Source organism: Maniola jurtina, chromosome 6 (assembly GCF_905333055.1).
Source record: "Maniola jurtina chromosome 6, ilManJurt1.1, whole genome shotgun sequence".
Taxonomy (NCBI): Eukaryota; Metazoa; Arthropoda; class Insecta; order Lepidoptera; family Nymphalidae; genus Maniola; species Maniola jurtina.
Genome location: NC_060034.1, coordinates 15,438,252 through 15,460,193, shown reverse-complemented (window position 1 = coordinate 15,460,193; position 21,942 = coordinate 15,438,252). Strand labels below are relative to the sequence as shown.

The 21,942-nt window shown below is 39.8% G+C and overlaps 3 protein-coding genes across 3 annotated transcripts; all 3 read left to right on the top strand.

Annotated features, from left to right (window-relative positions):
* Window positions 1–1,879: 1,879 nt before the first annotated feature.
* On the top strand, window positions 1,880–3,800 carry LOC123866283 (serine protease inhibitor dipetalogastin-like). Its single transcript, XM_045907737.1, has 2 exons — window positions 1,880–1,898; window positions 2,522–3,800. The coding sequence occupies exons 1-2, from the start codon at window positions 1,880–1,882 to the stop codon at window positions 3,679–3,681; spliced, it is 1,179 nt and encodes a 392-aa protein (XP_045763693.1). The 3' UTR covers window positions 3,682–3,800.
* A 1,248-nt stretch (window positions 3,801–5,048) lies between these two features.
* On the top strand, window positions 5,049–6,414 carry LOC123866282 (serine protease inhibitor dipetalogastin-like). Its single transcript, XM_045907735.1, has 2 exons — window positions 5,049–5,067; window positions 5,267–6,414. The coding sequence occupies exons 1-2, from the start codon at window positions 5,049–5,051 to the stop codon at window positions 6,412–6,414; spliced, it is 1,167 nt and encodes a 388-aa protein (XP_045763691.1).
* Window positions 6,415–9,982: 3,568 nt separating this feature from the next.
* On the top strand, window positions 9,983–21,925 carry LOC123866495 (trypsin alpha-like). Its single transcript, XM_045908127.1, has 6 exons — window positions 9,983–10,246; window positions 15,970–15,993; window positions 16,258–16,405; window positions 20,255–20,507; window positions 21,033–21,188; window positions 21,745–21,925. The coding sequence occupies exons 1-6, from the start codon at window positions 10,030–10,032 to the stop codon at window positions 21,919–21,921; spliced, it is 975 nt and encodes a 324-aa protein (XP_045764083.1). The 5' UTR covers window positions 9,983–10,029; the 3' UTR covers window positions 21,922–21,925.
* Window positions 21,926–21,942: the final 17 nt, after the last annotated feature.

Genomic DNA, 21,942 nt, shown 5'->3' with positions numbered 1-21,942 from the left:
TAATAGAAATGTGACTGACTGACTCACTGATTGATCAACGCACCGCCTCGACATGCAGATAGCTATTACGACGTATGAGTAGGTAGGTCTGCGAGGAAAGGATTTTTGAAAATTTTTATACTTAAGGGTGTAAAATAGGGATTGAATATTTACTAATAAACTGTCTTAAACATAGCTTATCATGGGTTAGGATTGCAGACAGAATATCTATATATATAAAAGCGAAAGGTCAGTGACTTACATACTGATTAAACACGAGATTTAAAAAACTATTGTACGTATAAAGCTATAATTTAGCCAGTAGGTAGTTGATAGTTAAGAGATGTCAGCTAAGAAAGAATATTTGGAAATTGCACCCCTATGGGGGTAAAATAGGGGTTGGAAGTTAGAGACACAAAAATTCGCATTAAGATTAATAATAATAAATAAAAAATATGTACATCAATTTTTTTTTTTTGAATGTTACCATTTAAGGATGGTAAAATAGGGATGACAGTTTTTGCAGATTTTTTTTACCATTTAGTCTACAAGCTTGAAATTTAGAAAATAGGTTTCTTTTAAGGCGTAGTCATCAGGTTAGAAAGAATTTTGCAAGGCATTGGCCGCACGGGAAACCTCAATCTCACGGGAAATCAGCAATTCTACACAGACGAAGTCCCGGGCAATAGCTAGTATTATAAATATAGTCGTGTATAGATATAGCCGTTACATTAGTGGTATTTACTTAAATGAATGTCATTTGAACTGAATGTACAAAATGGTTCCTGCTTATCAATGGACTTTTTGTGTAATCTTCTTATGTATCCGCCTCACATTGAATAACGTTATTGTTATTAGGTTAATAATTAAGCGTTCGTTCACCATTTTAATAAAAATACTGTCTGTTTTTTATCATAACTGTTTCAACCCACATACCAAGGTACCCTACATTTTAAATTTATTTCAAACACTTCTCATATACTTGTCTTTTAGCCTGAATATGCTTTATCTTAAATAAATTTCTGTCATCTAAACACTAAACCTAGAACATATTTTAGTAGAATTTGAGAGTATGTTTCAACCCTTAGTCATCGATCCCTACAAAGACTATTATTCTATTGTACAAGATTATGAAAATGAAGCAACCATAGTAGTGAAGATACTATACAAATCTGCTGGTAATAGTACATTACAGTCAGGCCTGAAATAAAGCGATTACTGGCCGAGTCATATTGGAAGGCCGAGGCGAAGTCGAGAATTTTTCAAGTGATTTTGAAAGGACGAGGTGCCAGCCGGGTCCTTTTAAACTAAACGAGGTCGGCCGAGACATAGTGCTTTACCTCCATTTGCGAGGAAACAGTAAAAAACTTAAACTCATAAACCATACAGTCTGAAACACACCAATTCGAACGTGACGATCTTGTTTGAAAAAAAGTTAAAAACAGATTACTAAAAAAAAATTAAAACAAAATATATAAATTATCATCAGTACACGAAACTGTCCAGCAATTGCCATTACAGTCCTCTTGGAAATGCGGCCAGTAATGGCCCGATTACAGTCCTCTACAATGAAATCCTTTCTTTTGTAAAGTTACATTTTACGAGCAAGTCGAGGTAAAGTACATTACAGTTGGTTTTCTCTTTAGAAATCACGCTATTTTTGATGTTTTCTACATGATAAGACGGATCTTAAACTTTAAGAAAAATATAGATAAATTTTAAACACACATGCAAACATAATAAATTTTTTGTCTGCCAAATGTTACTGAAAAACTAGTTTAACAAATTGATAATTTATTCGCCTAATTACTGAATTATTCAGATATTAGTATTTGGTATAAAATGAACTGCTCAATTGCGGAAACAGTGCTTAGCAACGACGAAGTACGTCGTTGTCAAAATGCAGATACTTAATATAGGTAAGAACATATATTTTTTAACCTTCTTTGTTTTTAGGGATCCATACCTCCAAAGGAAAAACGGAACCCTTATAGGATCACTTTTTTGTCTGTCTTTCTGTCTGTCCGTCCGTCCGTCGTGTCCGTTAAGAAAACCTATAGGGCACTTTCCGTTGACCTAGAATCATGAAAGACAGGTAGGTAGGTCTTATAGCACAAGTACAGGAATAAATCTGAAAACCGCGAATTTGTGGTTACAACCAACATTTAAAAAAAATTAAAATGTGTTTCAATTTTCAAATTCAGATAACTATACCAAGTGGGGTATCATATGAAAGGGCTTTACTTGTACTTTCTAAAACAGATTTTTATTTATTTTTTGTATAATAAGTTTTGATTTATCGTGCAAAATGTTGGAAAAAATACCTGAGTACTGAACCTTCAGTTGGCCGGTTTTATAGATCTTCCAGCATCTTTTCCTCACAATTCTTTAGGCAAATGCGCTCTACTTTAGACCTCGTCATTGCTTCCCTTGAGGAATAAATTATTATCTTCAAGCATGAGCTTATCTAGTACCTAATAGAAATTAATTAAAAATAAGTACTATGTATTTTGGTGTCAACAGTTATTTCTTAAACTTCCAGGAACCCTTGCATTAACATTATTCCAAGCTGCACAGATAGGATGCTACGACTTCATGGTTAAAAAACCAGTTAAATATAACCAGCCGTTCGTGTGTCCCTGTGAGTATAACTTCGATCCCGTCTGCGGCTCTGACGGGGTCACATACACCAACCGATGTTTGCTCGAATGCTACAGCAACAACGGCGACAAGACGGGCCAACCGCCAGTCACCGAGTGCACTGACGGCGTCACGTGCAGCGATTGTGTTTGCCAATCGATACACCTCCCAGTGTGCAGCATGAGCGGTCAAACGTACCCTAACGAATGCGAGTTGTCATGTGAGAACCACAGACGCGCGCAGGGGAAACGACCGCTCGAATACCTCGCGTACAGAGCCGCTTGCCTCGGCCCTCCCGGCGAGTGCTCGACCATCGCATCCCCCGTATGCGGCTCCGATAACATCCAGTATAGAAACCTTTGCGAACTCAACTGCGCTAACGGCAACGCCAAAACTAAAGGTCTACCTCCGATCGAGTTCAAGAACGTAGGAGCCTGTCTAGATGCATGCCAGTGCCCCGATATGCAGTACCCCGTTTGTGGAAGCGACGGCATCCAATATGATAACCTCTGTGAAATCGCGTGTCAAAATAGACAGCAGAATTGCTCTTTAAGTGGTCCTGTCATGCCTGCACCTACCAAAACATGTCAACCGTGTATATGCTCAGCGGAATATAACCCCGTGTGTGGAAGTGACCGAACTTATGGCGAGCTAGAGGCGAGAACTTTCTCGAGTCCGTGCGAGCTTAACTGTGAGGCTAAAAGAACCAACAACCCGAATTTGAGGGTCATAGGTTTCGGTGAATGTCCGTCGTGTTTCTGCACGGGACAGTACCTGCCGGTTTGTGGCACTGACTGTCAAACTTATACAAACGAGTGTGAGCTGAGATGCGCCAACAACCGTCGGCCGAAGAGTGACCCGGCGATAAGCATGTTCCACTCCGGTCCGTGCCAGGTGGAGGACTGCGACTGCAGTCACTGCGACACGGAGTACATGCCGGTGTGCGGCAGCGACGACCTCACCTACTGGAACTTGTGCTGGTTGAACTGCAACAGCGACTGCAGCAAGAAACAGAGTGGCAAACAAATATACATGGCTAAAAGAGGGTCATGTTCTCTCTGATTCAATTTATACAAATCCTTTTGTGATCTTAATTAAAGTCAAATGCAATAATTACTGTACTTTCTGCGAAAATAGTGATGTTTTATTAGATAAATATTTATGTTATTATTCCTGCTCTACATGTCGTGTTTTATTTATTTTAAAGATGACACTTTTGCAGTTCATAAGCATGTATTCACATGACTGCACAGTTGCTATGTTAAACTAAGTTTGATATACCTACAGTTTCGAAATCCACGCAGGGGAAGCTTGGGGTGACAATTATTAGTAAATGGTAAAAGAACAAAGGGGTGAAAATTGATATTTCTTTGGAAGCCAACGTGTTAATTTGTAATTAAATAAGTACTCTACATAATATCTATATCTATACTTATAATTAAAATGTAACTGGAGTATTCTGTACATGAAATATATTACTCACCGACTTCCAAAAAGGAGTAGGTTGTCAATTCAGCCCGTTTTTGTAATACTTTAATCGGGTGATTAATTTATTTAATCGGAAGAATTGATATTGTAGGCACTTAATTTTCTACAGTATAAGTACTTAATTTTCTACATAATTCATCATTAAACTCCAAGTCCAACTCCTCAAACTTCATGCTGCCGAGTAGGTACTGCACTTCTAAACCCCGGAGACGAATGCAGTTTAATATAGATGCAATAATATAGATGGTGAATCGATAGTAAGAATACCCAATACAGACTTATCATTCCACTCCAAGTCAAAACTCCTCAAAACCTGATGCTGCACGGTACTGCATCCCTAAGTCGTATGATCTCATGAACTGTCATACCATGGTAAATTGATATTTTAGATACCAAATATAGACTCATCATCATTTCAAGTCCCAACTCCTCAAACCTTATGCTGCAGGAAAATTCGAATTTGATTGGTCGGCGTTGGAACCAGAAAATGATACGGGCCCTTTCTTGTAGCAGTTAGAGGGAGTATTGCAAACTAGCTGACGCCCGCGACTTCGTCGGCGTGGATTTAGGTTTTTCGAAATCCCGTGGGATCTCTTTGGTTTTCCAGGATAAAAAGTAGCCTATGTGCTAATCCAGGATATTAGCTATCTCCATTCCGAATTTCAGCCAAATCCGTCCAGTAGTTTTTGCGTGAAGGAGTAACAAACATACACACACAAACACACATACAAACTTTCGCCTTTATAATATTAGTGTGATAGTGTGATATCTCCACTAAATAATGTGTTGTTGAAAAACTAATTTGACACACTATCGATAATTTATTTTACCTAATTACTGAATAAATTACGATATGTATTTTGAATATAAATTAAACTGCTCGATTGCAATAAGGAGCAGTAGGTACCTACTTCGTACCTGCGAAGTTCACCGTTTTCAAAATGCAGATACTAAATATAGGTAAGAAAAAATATTTTAAATATACTTGTTTATTTTAAATATACTTATTTTATTTAAGTGGTACCCCACTTTTCATTATTTTTAAACAATATTAGAAATAAAATCAATTCTATTTTTATGTGACTATTTAGTAAATTTTTAATGCTAACACCTTAAATGTATAAAACACAATATTATATTAATGGGTATATGGTTCCAGGAATACTTGGTGTATTAACATTATTCCAAGCTGCACAGATAAGATGCTACGACTTCATGAATAAAAAACCAGTTATCCAGCCGTTCGTGTGTCCCTGTGAGTATAACTTCGATCCCGTCTGCGGCTCTGACGGGGTCACATACACCAACCGATGTTTGCTCGAATGCTACAGCAACAACGGCGAGCAGACGGGCCAACCGCCAGTCACCGAGTGCACTGACGGCGTCACGTGCAGCGATTGTGTTTGCCAATCGATATACCTCCCAGTGTGCAGCATGAGCGGTCAAACGTACCCTAACGAATGCGAGTTGTCATGTGAGAACCACAGACGCGCGCAGGGGAAACGATCTCTCGAATACCTCGCGTACAGAGCCGCTTGCCTCGGCCCTCCCGGCGAGTGCTCGACCATCGCATCCCCCGTATGCGGCTCCGACAACATTCAGTACAGAAACCTTTGCGTACTCAACTGCGCTAACGGCAACGCCAAAACTAAAGGTCTACCTCCGATCGAGTTCAAGAACGTAGGAGCCTGTCTAGATGCATGCCAGTGCCCCGATATGCAGGACCCCGTTTGTGGAAGCGATGGCATCCAATATGATAACCCCTGCGAAATCGCGTGTCAGAATAGGAAGCAGACTTGCTCTTTAAGTGGCCCGATCGTGCCGAACCCGTCCAAATTATGTCTGCCGTGTATGTGCCCGTTAGTATATAACCCCGTGTGTGGGACTGATGGTAAACTAGAGCCGAAGACATTCCCGAATCCGTGCGAGCTTAATTGTGAGGCTGAACGCACTAAAAATCCTTCCTTAAGCGTTATAGCTTTCGGTGTTTGCACGTCGTGTTACTGTACGGAACAGTACCGGCCGGTTTGTGGCACTGACTGTAAAACATATACAAATGAGTGTGAGCTGAGATGCGCTAACAATCGTCGCCCGAAGAGTGACCCGGCTATAAGCATGTTCCACTCCGGTCCGTGCCAGGTGGAGAACTGCGATTGCAGTTACTGCGGCACGGAGTATATGCCACTGTGCGGCAGCGACGGCGTCACCTACTGGAACTTGTGCTGGTTGAACTGCAACAGCGACTGCAGCAAGAAGCAGAGTGGCAAACAAATATTCCTGGCTTCGAGAGGTTCATGTTCCCTCTGATGACGTGTACAAATAACAAAATGTTATTTTAAGATGTTCGATAGAAGTCATATGCACCGAATTATACTTTCTCGGAAAATAGTGATTTTTATAAAAATAGATTGTTTTTATTTTTGCTCTACCCATAGTCGTGTTTCATTTAGTTTCAGACGGCATTTTTGCAGTTTATACCCATAAACCGCAGAAAAACTTGTAATCACTCAAAAACGGGTGAGTAGATAATATAAGCTTTGAAATTCGCTCAGTAGAAGCCAGTGCAGGCAACTGATAAGTAAATGATAGGTAAAGAAATAAACGGGTGAAAATTGAGATTAATTCTAAAGCCCACGAGTTACTTTGTACTCAAGCTAGTGTAGGTAATCCACAACCAACTGGAACATTAATGCATAATATAGGTAACACCACGTTAACACAGTGCACTGTGGAGGCTCTCAGGTCACTCAAGGCACAAAGGCGCAAACTAGCATGCTGTCACTGAAGTGCCGGGGCTTTGACCGCCCTTTGTGCGCGAGTGACATTGTTACTTGTTTGAACTCAGTCTTTAACCGAAGACAGTAATTTACTAACTATTAAAGTACCTACCTTCGAGCCTCGATAGCTCAACGGTTGAGGAGCGGACTGAATTCCGAAAGGCCAGCGGTTCAAACAACACCCGTTGCACTATTGTCGTACCCACTCCTGGCACAAGCTTTACGCTTAATTGGAGGGGAAAGGGGAGTGTTAATGTTAGCACGGCTAATAAATTATTTTAAAGAAAAAAAAAACTTACTCGTCTCCCATCTCCCTTCTAATCCAAATATTGCTTTCAATATTGTTATACTTAATTTACTCTGTGATTGTATAGTTGTAAAATTAATCATTGTACATAAATATTGCTACAGTGTCAAGTCCACATGGAAATCGCCTAGTGAAAGCAGAAAATGAAAAAATATCGAAAGGCATTCCAAAAAGTTTAAATGAATAAAAAAATATTTCTTCTTCTTAAATATTTGGCTCACGAGAGTACCACCATGGGGACTTAGCGTGCAGAAGGCAGTAAGTAACTAACTCATTGAAACAGATTTTGAGGTTCCTCACTTTGGGAGCCCTGACCATCGGCAGCTTAGATCCTACCCCCTGCTGGTGGAGTCCATTTATCCATGTCATCGCAGTTTTATTTACTTAGTGAATGAATGAATGAAATATAAGTTACCTACTTACCTACTTTATTGTACCTACACCATTATCAAAATGAAATACAAAAAAAAACGAAAACATTCATTAAGCAAATAAGTAGGTCCTACTTATTTACTTAATATAATTATTTTTTTTTGTTTCTGCCAATTTATTTTTGTCGTTTATTTTATTTTTTGAAAAAATAAATTGAGTACTATAATAATATTGTAAATAAATGTTATAAAATGTTATACTGCTCTATAATATTATAATAATATTAAGAGCGTTATCGTTAGTAGGTATTTTCTGATTATTATTACCCTTACCTGGACATTTTGTTCCTACAAAACATGGCAACAAAATAGTTACCTACTTAGTTGTGCTTGGGATGTTTTTATAGCAATAAGAAACGTTTCAGTTGGTATTCGGTTTACAAAGAAAAGTTGCTACAGGGCACATTATTAGAAAAATAGCAAAAGATAAACGTAGCGAAACATCGATATATAATTACAAGCGCCTTGAGAAAAACAATATCTTTGGAGTGGAGTGGCGCTTCAACTTTCTAGTTAAAGTCGGAGAGCTTGCTTAGAGAATTTCTATTAGTTTTAGTTAGATTGTATTTTCTAGCTAGTTCTATTTTATTACGATTTATTTTATTTTATGACTTTCTAATAAAACTTGACAAGTTTCTAAAGTAAATTAATTACTTACCTATTAATACCTAGATACCTAATAATAGGTACCTATGTTCAAAGCAAAGACGAGTGATGAACGGACGACAAACACAAACGATGATAGCTTAGTGGTTCAGACATCCGCCTTCTATTAGGGAGGTCGGGAGTTCGATCCCGGGCATGCACATCTAACTTTTCGAAGTGATTAAAAAAAAATATCACTTGCTTTAACGGTGAAGGAAAACATCGTGAGGAAACCTGCATGCCTGAACGTTCTTTATTGTGTTCTCAAAGGTGTGTGAAGTCTGCCAATCCAGACATGGCCAGTGTAATGCACTATGGCAAAACCCTTCTCAGTCTGAGAGGAGATCCGTCCTCAGTAGTGAGCTGGCAATGGGTTGATTATGATGATGATAATTATGTTCAAACACGCACTCTCACACCAAATATAGGTCCCTTATATTCATATTAGGTAGGTATATCTCCTTTACAATACTGTTGTATTACTAATTACAACTCCAACAAGTAATGTCAATATTTGTCCGACACAACAAACATAAATTTGCATTTTAAACAACAATAAAGGCAAGAAAATCAAATAAAAGCAGCTAATTCAAACACCGCAACAACAAATTTGGTGAATAATTCAAAGTTAAGCAGAACTTGGCCTATCGGGCGACATTTACGTAGCTCGCGACCGAAACTTGGTCGAATGAAACAAATTTAATTACAGATTGGCGAGGTCCGTACTAGTAGGTACCTACCTGAAAACTTGTTAATTACATTCTAGAGTGGATCTGGTAAGTTTTAAAACGCTAGGGGCTGCTGAATTTCGTTAATTTTCAAAGGGAACCTACTCACTTTTCTAACTACGGATGAAATTACGAGAGCCTTTGAGTATTCTAAGAACTCTATGTTAACGTGCTAAAAACTCCGAAATATACGCTAAAAGTAATTTGTTATCCCATTTGTAAATATAATCAGGTAGGTACGTGTGTGATAAGCTAAGGGATTAATTTTACCACAGGTTCAGGATAGATAAACTTTTTAAAAAATTGTAATGTAGGTACCTAGTTATTGTAGTTTTCTATCATGCTCATACATTTCATAATACTATGTATATCTTTCATACTGCATCAAACTAGATTGTTAGTAAGCATTGATATTCTCCAAGTTATTGTATTTTGCCATTACAGCCATATTATTTTACTTGTAACTCTGGTATTTATACGGAATTTTCTGACAGTGTTTAAAATTGTAAAATATAATTTAACATAGTTGAGCATGATAGAAAAATCTATGTATTTACTGTAGTTATTTAGTGTGTATGTTAAAATCGTTAGAAAACATTTAAATAAAAATAAAATAAAGATTAAAAATTAAATTCCTCAAAGCTTTCTAATACGGTAAGCCGTAAAATAAAGTATGTTATGAACAATTAGAAAGTAATAGATAGGGGGTATTCTGTGTACCTAACCAATGGATTACAAAAATAACAACAAAAAAAACTGATGAAAACTACACTCAATTCTATTATACATTGTAATGTAAGCTGATATCAGATTACACTATTATATCGACGATGAGAACACTAAAAATATTATTATTAATTTCACGCTTGCTTACTTTTATGTTTGACTACTAAATATTTTGGAAAAGTTATTGGTAAGTAATACCTTTGCGCTTTGCTATACTATGTACAAAAACTTGTGAAAATGCATAAATTATGCGCAAAAATTTTAAGGTTATATAAAAATCCAACAAAATACTAAAAAAAAACTAAAAAATGTATATAGTCTATAAAATAATTATTACAATAGTTATTGTGTTCGGAGAAAAAATTCAAGAGTCAGTCGCAGCTCAGTCTGTGGTAGAGGTGGACTATTCAGAGTTGGTGGTGGAAGCAGAGATGCAGAAACACAATATACTGAAGTTTCTGAACGAGACCCGCGTGCAACAGAAGTATAAGACGTTATTTAAGAACTTACTGGATAAGTTATTAGGCAATTATCTATTTCTTTTCATCCATCCAGTGTGAGGTTGCAATTCTAGCATCTTGGGATCTCCTCATTCCTTTTTCCTGACCTTCTTATGAGGACCATAGTTAGCGAGCAAGTCTCGGATCCATGTCATAACTAGCAACACGCTGTGTTCGAAGACTTTGGTCTTCAATGCGATACCACGCGTGTATTTAAAATTGAACCTTATTGGTTTGCGTCAAGGAACAAATTTTAAAATCGACATCAGTATGTCGCTGACGGGACCTCGAAGTTTTTACCCACCCTAAAATCAGCCAACGCGTCTGAAGAAGTATTTAGGTACTTCAAGTGATTAGCTTTACCCACAGTTTCGCTTTCGAATATTGAATTGGTACTTTTAGGAACCAGAAGCGGAAATAAATAAAAAAACAATTCAAAACAATCGAACCTTATTTTTATTCCACAAAGGAATTACCAAAAACAAAGAAAAAGGATCAGTCTAACCTCATTTTATAAAGCACACGAAATAATCACAATTCTACATAAAATCAATTACAAAAATAAACCAAAAGCAGATAAATATAGCTCATGTGACCCGATATGCCCTAAAACACTTTCAGATTGCACTTTTCACGTATTGCACTGTCGAACACCACGCCGTCAATGCGCGTGCGGCAGAAATTAACCGGCTTTTATAGACTACCGACTTATTTTTCGAATGTAGAGTCAGTGGTTTGTCTATTACGGCCTCTCCTGACGGAGGGTCGTCCTCGAACCGGGATCATGGTGTGGTGCCATCAGGAGCAGTGTCGCCCGTCGCCGAAGGCTTTGGCTCAGGACCGAGGTAGAGTGGAGATGCGAGGTTTTCAGTGCCCGCCGCTGATAGGCTCGACGAGGAATCACGGTCGATTAGGAGCACGAAGGATCCGATGTCAGTCCCTGTACCACGAAAGTTGGTGAACTTTCACCGGCACAACCATTTTCGTCATCTGTAGAAGAAACAACATGTTTAGGAGAAAAGTCAGCTTTCTAGACGTTGTCATCATCCGACTCACGTCACTCTCCTTTTATGACAACGCTTTCATTTAATTCATTCATCACACAACATTTATAATTTCACATCATCTAATAATTAATTTCATCTCACAGACTTCACCACAGAGACGTCTCAAAATAATGAAATAGGGCCCTGTTACATAAACTCCTCGACGTTTCCAACTGAATACAGCCTGGACGCGCCCTGCGCCTCCCGCCAGTGGCTTCCTCTTCACCGCCAGCACCCTGCGCCGTGATTCGTCCCAGTAGCCAACCAGAATGCGCGCACGCATTTACCCAGCCATGGGTCTGCCATCCGTCTCACACGGACTAGTCCTCGTCAGGACCCTAGTTCGACACACGCAATGTGCATCTCCCTGTCAGCGGTAACCTTCATACCACCCACCCGACAGAGTGCGCACACTCCCGACGGGTCTGCCAACCAGTCCCTATCTCAATCCGTCCATTACTTACAGCACCATCGATTACCATCCACTAGCCTAATGATGCCTAATCAGAGCCTAACTTTCCCTACTACTAACCTACGCTAAATCGAATTTTGAGTTGAGTTTAGTAAATGAACTGCTGGTTTATTTATTAATTTGAAGTGAATAGAGAGTGTGTACTACTACTGTGTATTACTACGCGGAATGGTTACCAATAGAGCTACAAGCAAGGGTTTTATTTCGATTGAGACAAAAACGGTCGAGTGTCGAAGAACACGTCACACGTCTCCGGTCACCAGTCGTCTCGCCAAGGCACCACGTGCGCCTGCCGCGTGCCTGCAGTGCGCCTGCCGCATGCTTGCGTGGTCTTGCCATAGCTGCCACTCAACAGCTGCCGCTCAACGACCTCCACCAGGCAGCATGCTGACCACTCTGCAGGGGCCACGCATTCCCGAATCAAGTTTCCCTGTACACAGAGAATTTCATTTCAAATACAAGGTCTTTAAATCCATTTGATAAACTCGTTGGACTCAAGCATTCACCTTTTATCGCAGACCATCAAGATTGATACGCTTAATAAAATTAATTCCCTGAGTTACTGCACGTTTTAACTCGATCTCATTTTTTGACAACGTATTGGGCACAGTAGGCAATACTTGGTGAATGCGTCTATCATTAACACGTTCCCAGGACAACCTGATGCGTATCTAAAGGACACTACTTCCCAGGACGAAGCTTGCCAGAATACAAACTGATGCACATCCAAAGAATGAGTTCCCAGGACAAAGCCTGCCAGCATACAACCTGATGCGCATCGAAAGGATGCAACTTCCAGAACCATTCACTAAGTCGCCAGTCTTGGGAGCACGCTGCATCTGGGCCACACCAGCCACACGGTTCAACCAGCAAGGCATCTCGCCTCACACCCACACGCACGTAAACATATCAAACGTGCTACTGCAACAAAGGAAACATTAAAATATTCGGTTGAATATTACTGTCAAGAACATGCAGCGCAATACTCGAGATACTGGATCTTAGATTCTAATTTTCCCGCGGAATTGAAGTATTTGACAACAAAGTCTGGTTGTTAATCTTAAAAATTTTGGGAGAGTGTCAACGACATTCACTTAGGAATCTTACTTAAAACCTTGCATGTAAAACCAAAGAGCAACAAGAACTACATCACTTTGGTAAGTATGTACATTTCCGTAGATAACTCATGGTGGAATTTAGCCATACAGGAACACCGGTCAAATAAAAACAAAGTTCCATCCATCCAAACAAGTATCCATGACGGTAGAAGAACAATACCTTTCTGATTGAAACTGCAGGAGTGCTATCTGCTACAAAACTAATCTGCACAACTTAAGACAAGTTAAACGAAGTCAGTCTAATTCGCTTGATCAACTCCTTAATATGTGCTCGGTCTACCTGACCTTAGCACATGATTCCAATCAAAATTGTACTTTCCAATAAAATCTAAAACTCAACGGTAAAATGAGATTTACTCGATTGCAAACTGGCAGAAACAACAGACACATTATCAAAACCATAAGCTTGTTGAACTGGTAAAGTTCGTTATAATGTTTTCCAAAAGTACTGAATCTCCATTTTCCACATCTACATTACACCATTTATGAACTTATTAAAATACTGCGTCATTGGTTCGCATTTCATACTAGAAAACTTTTACCCAAAGACAAGCAAGCAAAGCTGGAGCAAGGTATTTACTTTCCATGATACCAATGATTCAAATAAAGTGCTTTACTACAACACGTATCGACATTATAAACCCTCGCTGGATAAGAAAATATGAAAGGTCTTACCAAATTTTAGCTGATACAAATACAAACGCTTATCACATCACCCCATGCGACAGTGGGTCTCACTGAGGTACCATAATGAGGCACCACGTTTAACAGCAACGTGCACGGCTTGGCCACAGCACCAGGCGTTACGCTCGCGGAGAGCGCCGAAGCTCGAAGCAGCGTGCGCGGCGTGGCGCCGTAACACCGGCGAGCCGTCACGCTCGCGGAGAGCGCAGGAGCTCGAAGCAGCGTGCGCGGCGTGGCGCCGCAACACCGGCGAGCCGTCACGCTCGCGGAGAGCGCAGGAGCTCGAAGCAGAGTGCGCGGCGTGGCGCCGCAACACCGGCGAGCCGTCACGCTCGCGGAGAGCGCAGGAGCTCGAAGCGGCGTGCGCGGCGAGAGCGCAGCGAAGCGCCACCGCACCAGCGAGCTGTCACGCCCGCGGATAGTGCAGGAGCTCGAAGCAGCGTGCGCGGCGAGAGCGCAGCGAAGCGCCACCGCACCAGCGAGCTGTCACGCCCGCGGAGAGCGCAGGAGCTCGCAGCGGCGTGCGCGGCGAGAGCGCAGCGAAGCGCCACCGCGTCAGCGAGCTGTCACGCCCGCGGAGAGCGCAGGAGCTCACAGCGGCGTGCGCAGCGAGAGCGCAGCGAAGCGCCACCGCACCAGCGAGCTGTCACGCCCGCGGAGAGCGCAGGAGCTCGCAGCGGCGTGCGCAGCACAGTGCCACATCTCCAACGAGCCTCACACGGTGCACCCGTGTGAAACGCCAAAGCTCGCAGCCAGTATTGCGCCAGAAATTTCGAGAAAAGAAACATAAAATCAATGTGAGCACATTGTTCAAATGTAAGCAGCTCCTGGTTGGTTTAGTATGTCTGTTTTTAATACAACAGGTCTAACCATTCATAAAAAATGATTTCTAATGTAATTTCGGGTAGTTCAACATCGTAAAATAATTTCATTCTACCTCTTGGCTGTCAATGGCACGTTATATGCAAAATACGGTAGTTTGAGTACACTGAAAATAGTTATCAATCGATTCAGATAAATTACGTAGTGATATCATTGATTCGCCGTCAAGCAAAATATCTACAGGTACCCTCGGTAAAACTACAGTGCAAATAACACCGACTTTATTCTATCTTGCAGCAAATATTGTTTAACAAAACAATCATCTACATTATGATTACTCTTTTTACAAATGGAAAAAACACTAAATTGCGTCAAAATTTGTTTTTATAACAACTGCCTGTGCGGGTAGTTTGAAAATTGACCATTCGATTTAACTTTAATGGTTACAATTTTGGCTCCTCGTATTGGAGGTATTTTGCAAATTATGTGAGCAACAAAGATGACGACTTGAAACAATCGTCGATCACAGCTCGACCTACGGGAGCGTATATTACAAGAACGTAACCGACGATAATGAGTCTTATGACAATGTCGATTGGGACCTAGTTCATGAAAATTCCCTGTCCCGATAAGTAATCATGGCGCGTCATAGCGTCCGACTTCTCAAAAAACTTTGCGAATATGATCTCAATCTTAACGCGAGCTAACCCGTGACGGGTTTCGCGAATTGTGGCAAACCCGGCCACGTGAGCCATCCTTGGATCGATCATTCAATCAATAACGTGATCTATTTCGTGGCAATATTAAAAGAAAACACACAGGGTACTTACGTAACACGTAGAACCAAAACACGAAAATGAACATAAAAAATTCTAAAATGTGGGTAGACCTGTTCCCTTTTGATATTCTTTATGTGAGCGTTTTCTTCTAGCAGTTCTTTATCCCACTTCTGATTTTAGGAACCAGAAGCGGAAATAAATAAAAAAACAATTCAAAACAATCGAACCTTATTTTTATTCCACAAAGGAATTACCAAAAACAAAGAAAAAGGATCAGTCTAACCTCATTTTATAAAGCACACGAAATAATCACAATTCTACATAAAATCAATTACAAAAATAAACCAAAAGCAGATAAATATAGCTCATGTGACCCGATATGCCCTAAAACACTTTCAGATTGCACTTTTCACGTATTGCACTGTCGAACACCACGCCGTCAATGCGCGTGCGGCAGAAATTAACCGGCTTTTATAGACTACCGACTTATTTTTCGAATGTAGAGTCAGTGGTTTGTCTATTAGTACAGTCTTTCTTTCTGTGCTAGTGGATCAAAGTTCAAAGTTAGAACTGTATTTTTTTTGATTATTCTATCTATAATTATATATTATGCATGCTCTAGAATTATAAAAGTTTCGTCTTAATCGATCCAGTGGGATTTGCGTTAGGCAAGCTCAAAAAATAAACATTCTTTAATCTACATTCTATATGTTTTAAATGTAGAGTTATAGACAGTAGTATCATAAATAGTCAGGTACTGTGTCTGAGAAATTGAAACAAAGTTTTATTGTTTTTTGCTTACTAAATTGTGCCCGCTTTTCTTTCAGAAAATACCAAATCAATCCGAAGAGGTAAATAATAACTTCACTTAACATTATTATATTATAGTATCCCAAAAAATCTTATCATTTGAAGTAGACATTCAGAGCAACGACGATTAGAAGGCAAGAAAGAGTCTTTGATTGATCACTTTTTAAAGCGGTACCTACTCAAAACTCAGTTTCTCAGAACTCCGTAGGCTAGAAATAAAACTTAGTTACTCAGAACTCAATTGGTTCTCAAGAGCTTTAGCTTTTTAAACGTCAAAGAATCGATGCCTCACTTATTTCTAACAGGATCAACTCGTCGCATTGTATCCGGAGTGAACACCTCCATAGCCGCGGTACCCTGGCAGGTCTCTCTGCGGGAGAAGACCTACCCCATTTGTGGTGGATCAGTCATCACTGCTTTTTGGATCCTTACTGCTGCTCACTGTCTCTTACGGTAAGGCTTTTAGTTCTTGTTGCTTCTTTGTTCTTCTTCTTTTCACGTTATTTTTCCAACAGTTTTTCACAAATTAACATTTTTTTATAGTGTAAACAAGGAATAAAGTCAGATTGTTTGAAATTTCTATGGGATAGGGAATAAAGAGGTAATAATATGCTCGCCGAGCGAAGCCGAAGAGCTAGAAACAAAATTAATTCAAACATTAAATTAAATACTCAATTCCAATAACTTTTACCTTTATTGGAAGCACGAGATGTGAAAGATGATGAGTCCCGAATTTTCGCCAGCATAATGAGTGAGCATTATACCTACCTACTCACTCTTGAATTATTCGTCTCTTCAGCATAAAATAAAAGAATAGAAATATTTTCAATAAAAGAAGCCTGTACAAAGCGAATTTGAATAGTTAAATGACTCTCCTATTATATAGGTATTCTATGGAATCTTTTAATGGCTTGGAATGCCCTTTTCCCTTGAGATGAGCTAGAAAATCGACGAATATTGTCTTAAAATTGCCTGTATATTAAATCCATATTACTTCAAAATATGTATTATACAGATTTCCACGTTCTAAACATCCATAACTAATAAAAATTTCAAAAGTGTATCTGTCTGTCTATCTATTTGTCTATCTGTTTGATTGTAATCTTATCACAGCTCAACCACCCAACCGATCTTGACGATAATTAGCTCAGAGATTATGCAGCAATTAGCTGAGCTGATTCCTAGTTTCATGATATTATGTATCCTGAATACGGGTATGGTTACCTACATCAGTATTATCTCGGAAAACCTTAGGAGTTCCCAGTAGAGTAGAGTAGGTTATAAGAATGATAGTTTATAATCAAGTTGTAAGCTAAAACGAGTCACGGCCCGTATTTTTTTTGTTGTTTGGAATGGCCTATCTAGGACGTAGTAAGTTCAATAAGGTCGTTATTTTTTATTGATTAGATGTCTTAAGTACCCATTAAAGATAGGTACTACTTCAGCGAAATCTAATTACGATTTTGAGAGAACGATTCCGAAAATCCGGGTGATCAATCAAGTCGACGCATAAGTAAAAGGGAAAAAAGGAAACAGATGTCTTTAATATCCCCGAGATGTCCCATTCGTTGGAAACAAGCCCACTATTCGGGGGAAACGTATCGCTTTCCAAGTATGTGATAATAAATTTCTTTAGTGCTCTCGTAAAGAGTGGGACCACCTAAGTTTAGTACAAGTTTTCACACCTCAGCAACGTTGATGGATTTCGAGTGTCGAAAAACTATACGTCAAAACAAATTTGATTTAATCTCACTGAAATGAAATGGTTTATTTACCAAGTTAGTTGCGTTTATTTATAAAACATGTCGCTGAGACTTTCTAGTGAGTATAAGAATACCCGGGATAGAGCTCTTTCGGTTTATAATTCATATTATATATATTATATTCATCGTCCATAGCTGGATATAGGTTTCTTGTAGGGACTCCCACACGCCACGATTTTGCATCGCCTGAATCCAGACGCTTCCTGCGACTTTTTTGATATCATCTGTCCACCTAATTGTCTTCCAGAGCTGCAGTTTCCGATGCAAGGTCGCCACTCTAGTACCTTGGGACCCCAACGTCCATCGGTTTTTCAAACGATGTGCCCTGCCCATTGCCACTTCAGCTTCGCAACCCGGTGAAGCTATGTTGGTTACTCTGGATCTCTCTCTTATTTCTAATTTGATCACGTAGAGAAACAAGCCTAGCACTCTTCATCGCCCGCTGAGTGACTCCGAGCTTTCTTATTATTATCGTACTTCTAAAAATACTTACTTACCTACAACTTTTTTCCATACATATTGGTTACACCTGTTGGCATATCGTACAACAAAAATCATAACCACTGATAGAATTACTTGTAAACAACTATTTGACAAATGTTTCGATGTTTTCATGATTCTATCAACGTTTTCGAAACGTGTAAAATCATACTAAAGTTACCGACATTGAACAGGCAAAATATACGGCATGTATCTTCGTAGAGGCGATCGCTGTTTTGCATCGAAAAAAATACAATTCACCCCTCGAGGATAAATTGATATTGTGGAAGGCTGCAATTCACGGAGCGGGGAATAAAGAATACGGGCGGCCTTTTAAATTCCCCAGCGATAGGGAACAATAGGACGAGGACGTTTATGAAGATAGTTTTGTGACGGTACCTTTTTATTTTCAATGCTTTGAACTGTTCTAACTTTTACATACAAGTAATGTTTTATAGAGTTTTTCTTGACAACCTTGTTGCTGCCATCCTTTTCTAAAAAGCCTCAATAGCTCATCGGTTAAGATGCAGACTAATTTCCGAATGGTCTGCGGTTTAAATCTCACCCGTTGCACTATTGTCGTACCTGCTCCGAGCCCAAGCTTTACGCTTAATTGGAGAGGAAAGGGGAATACAAGTCATGATTAAGATGGCATTCTTTTTAAAAAAAATAGGCTAATCTAGGATCTTTTTATTCCCTCGAGGAGCTTAAAGCTGTATCAGTTGTTTTCCATGTCTCCATATGGTTCCACGAGAATCTCACTCTTTTCAACCGAATAGCAATACCTAGCTACCTTTATTGATAACTTCAAAAGAAGAATGAATAGTCACCTTCTCAGGCTTCACATTTGGGCTCTATCATCAGGTCCTATTAAGCATTGCAGTTAAGTGCAAGGCTATGTATGTAGTCACAAAAGGCATAAAGCTGAGTTTAAATTGTTGCCAAGAATCTTGGCTCCACTCCACTCTGTTTGTGTGTGTCGACCCTAAGTTTTTATTTGTAGAGTTGCGATTACAGCTATCATTTCAAATTGACAAATTGTGTTATTAGGTGTATATCACAATAGAATTAAATACAAATCAGAATAACTACTTAATTATAATATTTCAAGCAGTCAAATGAATATCAACGATTCGAAATCAGCCAACGCAGGCAAGGTCAAGTTTTTGTCAAGACCTTTACACAATAGCGACCGTAACTGAATCTAATAAATCTTTTATCACTTTGAAGGATAATATATAAATTAAATTAACTTTTTTGATATAAGATTAAATTGAATATTTTTAGGGTTCCGTACCTCAAAAGGAAAAAAGGATAGGATCTCATATCTTATAGGAGCCCCTCGTTGTCTGTCTGTCTGTCTGTCAAAAAACATATATGATACTTTACGTTATACGTAAACGTTGTAACGGTACGTTGACCTAGAATCATGAAATTTGGCAAGTAGGCAGGCCTTATAGCACACGTAAAAGGAAAAATCTTAAAACCGTGAATTTGTGGTTACATCACAAAAAAAAAGTAAGATTTCTATACCAAATGGGCTATCATATGAAAGGCTTTACCTGAACATTCTAAGACAGGTTTTTATTTATTTTTATGCATAATAATTTTTGATTTTTCATGCAAAATATCGAAAAAATACGACTGTAGTACGAAGCCGTAGAATGAGATTCTATATTTCATCAACGTTGAAAGAACCAAGTTTATCAAGTTGTTCAAACTTCAACATCGTACTAACCCTACTGCGCGGACAACACACTAAAGGAAAAAGAAAAATTCGGCGTGTGTTATTCCGCTCGCAAACTTTCACTAAGATACAAGCTACATTTGTCCAGCTTTAAAAGAAGTTTTTTTAAAGAATTTTAGCCGAGTTTATTTTACCTTTTCCCCTCCAACTAAGCGTAAAGCTTGTGCTAGTGTGCTAAGAGTAGATACAACAATAAAATTAGTGCAAAGGGTGATTGGGTTTGAACGGCAACTTTTTGGATTTCAGTCCGCGTCTTTAATCGTTGAGGCGTTAAAGTTGCCCGATGTTGGGACATTTTCCATTCTAACACAGGCCCAAAGCAAGCGAGCTGAGCGTCCGCCTCGGCTCCTCGTGGAAGACGCACGGAGGTGAGATGTATGACGTCAAGGAATCCTACGTGCACCCGAAGTACGTGAGGAACACCAAAGTGAATGATGTCGGGCTGGTCAAGCTGTACTCTCCCCTGCGCTTCTCTGCGAGGGTGCTGCCGATCAGGATGGTGGCGAGGGAGACCCGTCTACCAGCTGACCAGGCTGCTATTGTGTCTGGATGGGGTAAACTAAGAGTAAGTGCAGTTAGCACTAAGTATCATCATCTCAATCACCTCAACCCATCGCCGGCCCTCTACAGTTGTATATGGCTCATACCAAGGACGTATGTTATTGGTCTGTGCTACTATTAATTAATTTGTGACGGTTACCACGTAGGTATGCATGACTCTTTGGAAAGACCAGTTTCGAATCTGAGCACGAGTTTTCTCTCAGAACATTATGGAGAACTCTCAAGTACGCAGGTTTCCTCACAATGTTTTCCTTCACCGAGTAAACTGTGTCTTCCGCTGCTCATCCGTCTATCTGTCATATGAACCGTAATAGGTAGAGTTGAAATGTTTCCTGTGTATTTCTATAGCCACTATGACCACAACTAATAAAAAAATCAAAATTTCTGCCATGTATTTAAAAAAAATCAAAAGTACCTATGTATACTTGATAAGAACCCGGCTCGTATTTGACCATTTTTGTCCTTCGATTTATACAAATCCTTGGTTACTTGTGTGCAAAGTAACCACTGGATTAACTGATGCTTCCAGGAGGAAGGACCGAGTGCCACGTTCCTTCAGTCCTCAACGATTAAGACCATCGCGATGAAGCTTTGCCTCAATTCGGGCCTGGATAGAAACTCCATTGATCCTGCATCCATGTTTTGTGCTGGCTCCTTCATCCAGCCGTCGCCTGATGCTTGTCAGGTAAAGAAGAACAACTTAATGGCCCATTATAAAAATCTCTCGCTGCTTTAATAGGTGCCTATGAAATGATTTTAATAGCTACGAGTATAATATTCTGTAGTGCGTACTTTTTGTCAAGAGATTTGGTCACATGGGCGTAGTTTTTTTTATGAATAAGTAGCGTGCAAACAAACCGGTGGATCACTTGAATTGCACCCAAGGAAGCGTCAATGCGTTGCTGAATTGATCCACCCCTTTAATTTTATAAGCAATGCATCGCCGAGGAAAGTATTATCTTCTAAATAAGTATAATATGAAGAGAAAAGGCCCGGTTAACTGACTAGCTCATCAACGTCCACGGCCCACCCCATACCTACCCTTGGATATAGAAAAACTGAAATTTTATGATAAGGAATGGCCTCCTGGCTTAAGTTTTCCCCTCCACTTTTAATATACTTAGGTAAGGTACCTTCAAGTCAAGAGTGAATAGGCATCTTCTAGATAAGCGCGCTCCATCTTAGGCTGCATCATCTCTAGCCAGCAGTTGAAGTGAACAAAATGATTTTTTTATTCCCAGGGTGACAGCGGAGGTCCGATAGTGAGCGAGGGCGTGCTCATCGGCGTGGTGTCGTGGGGCCTCGGCTGCGCGCGCGGCAACTTCCCCGGCGTGTACACGCGCCTCGCCTATCCTGTCATCTGGGACTGGGTGCACGCGCACGTCGCGCGCGGGCACGACGCCAACACCGCACTGTGACCGCAGACCTAGGAGAAATCC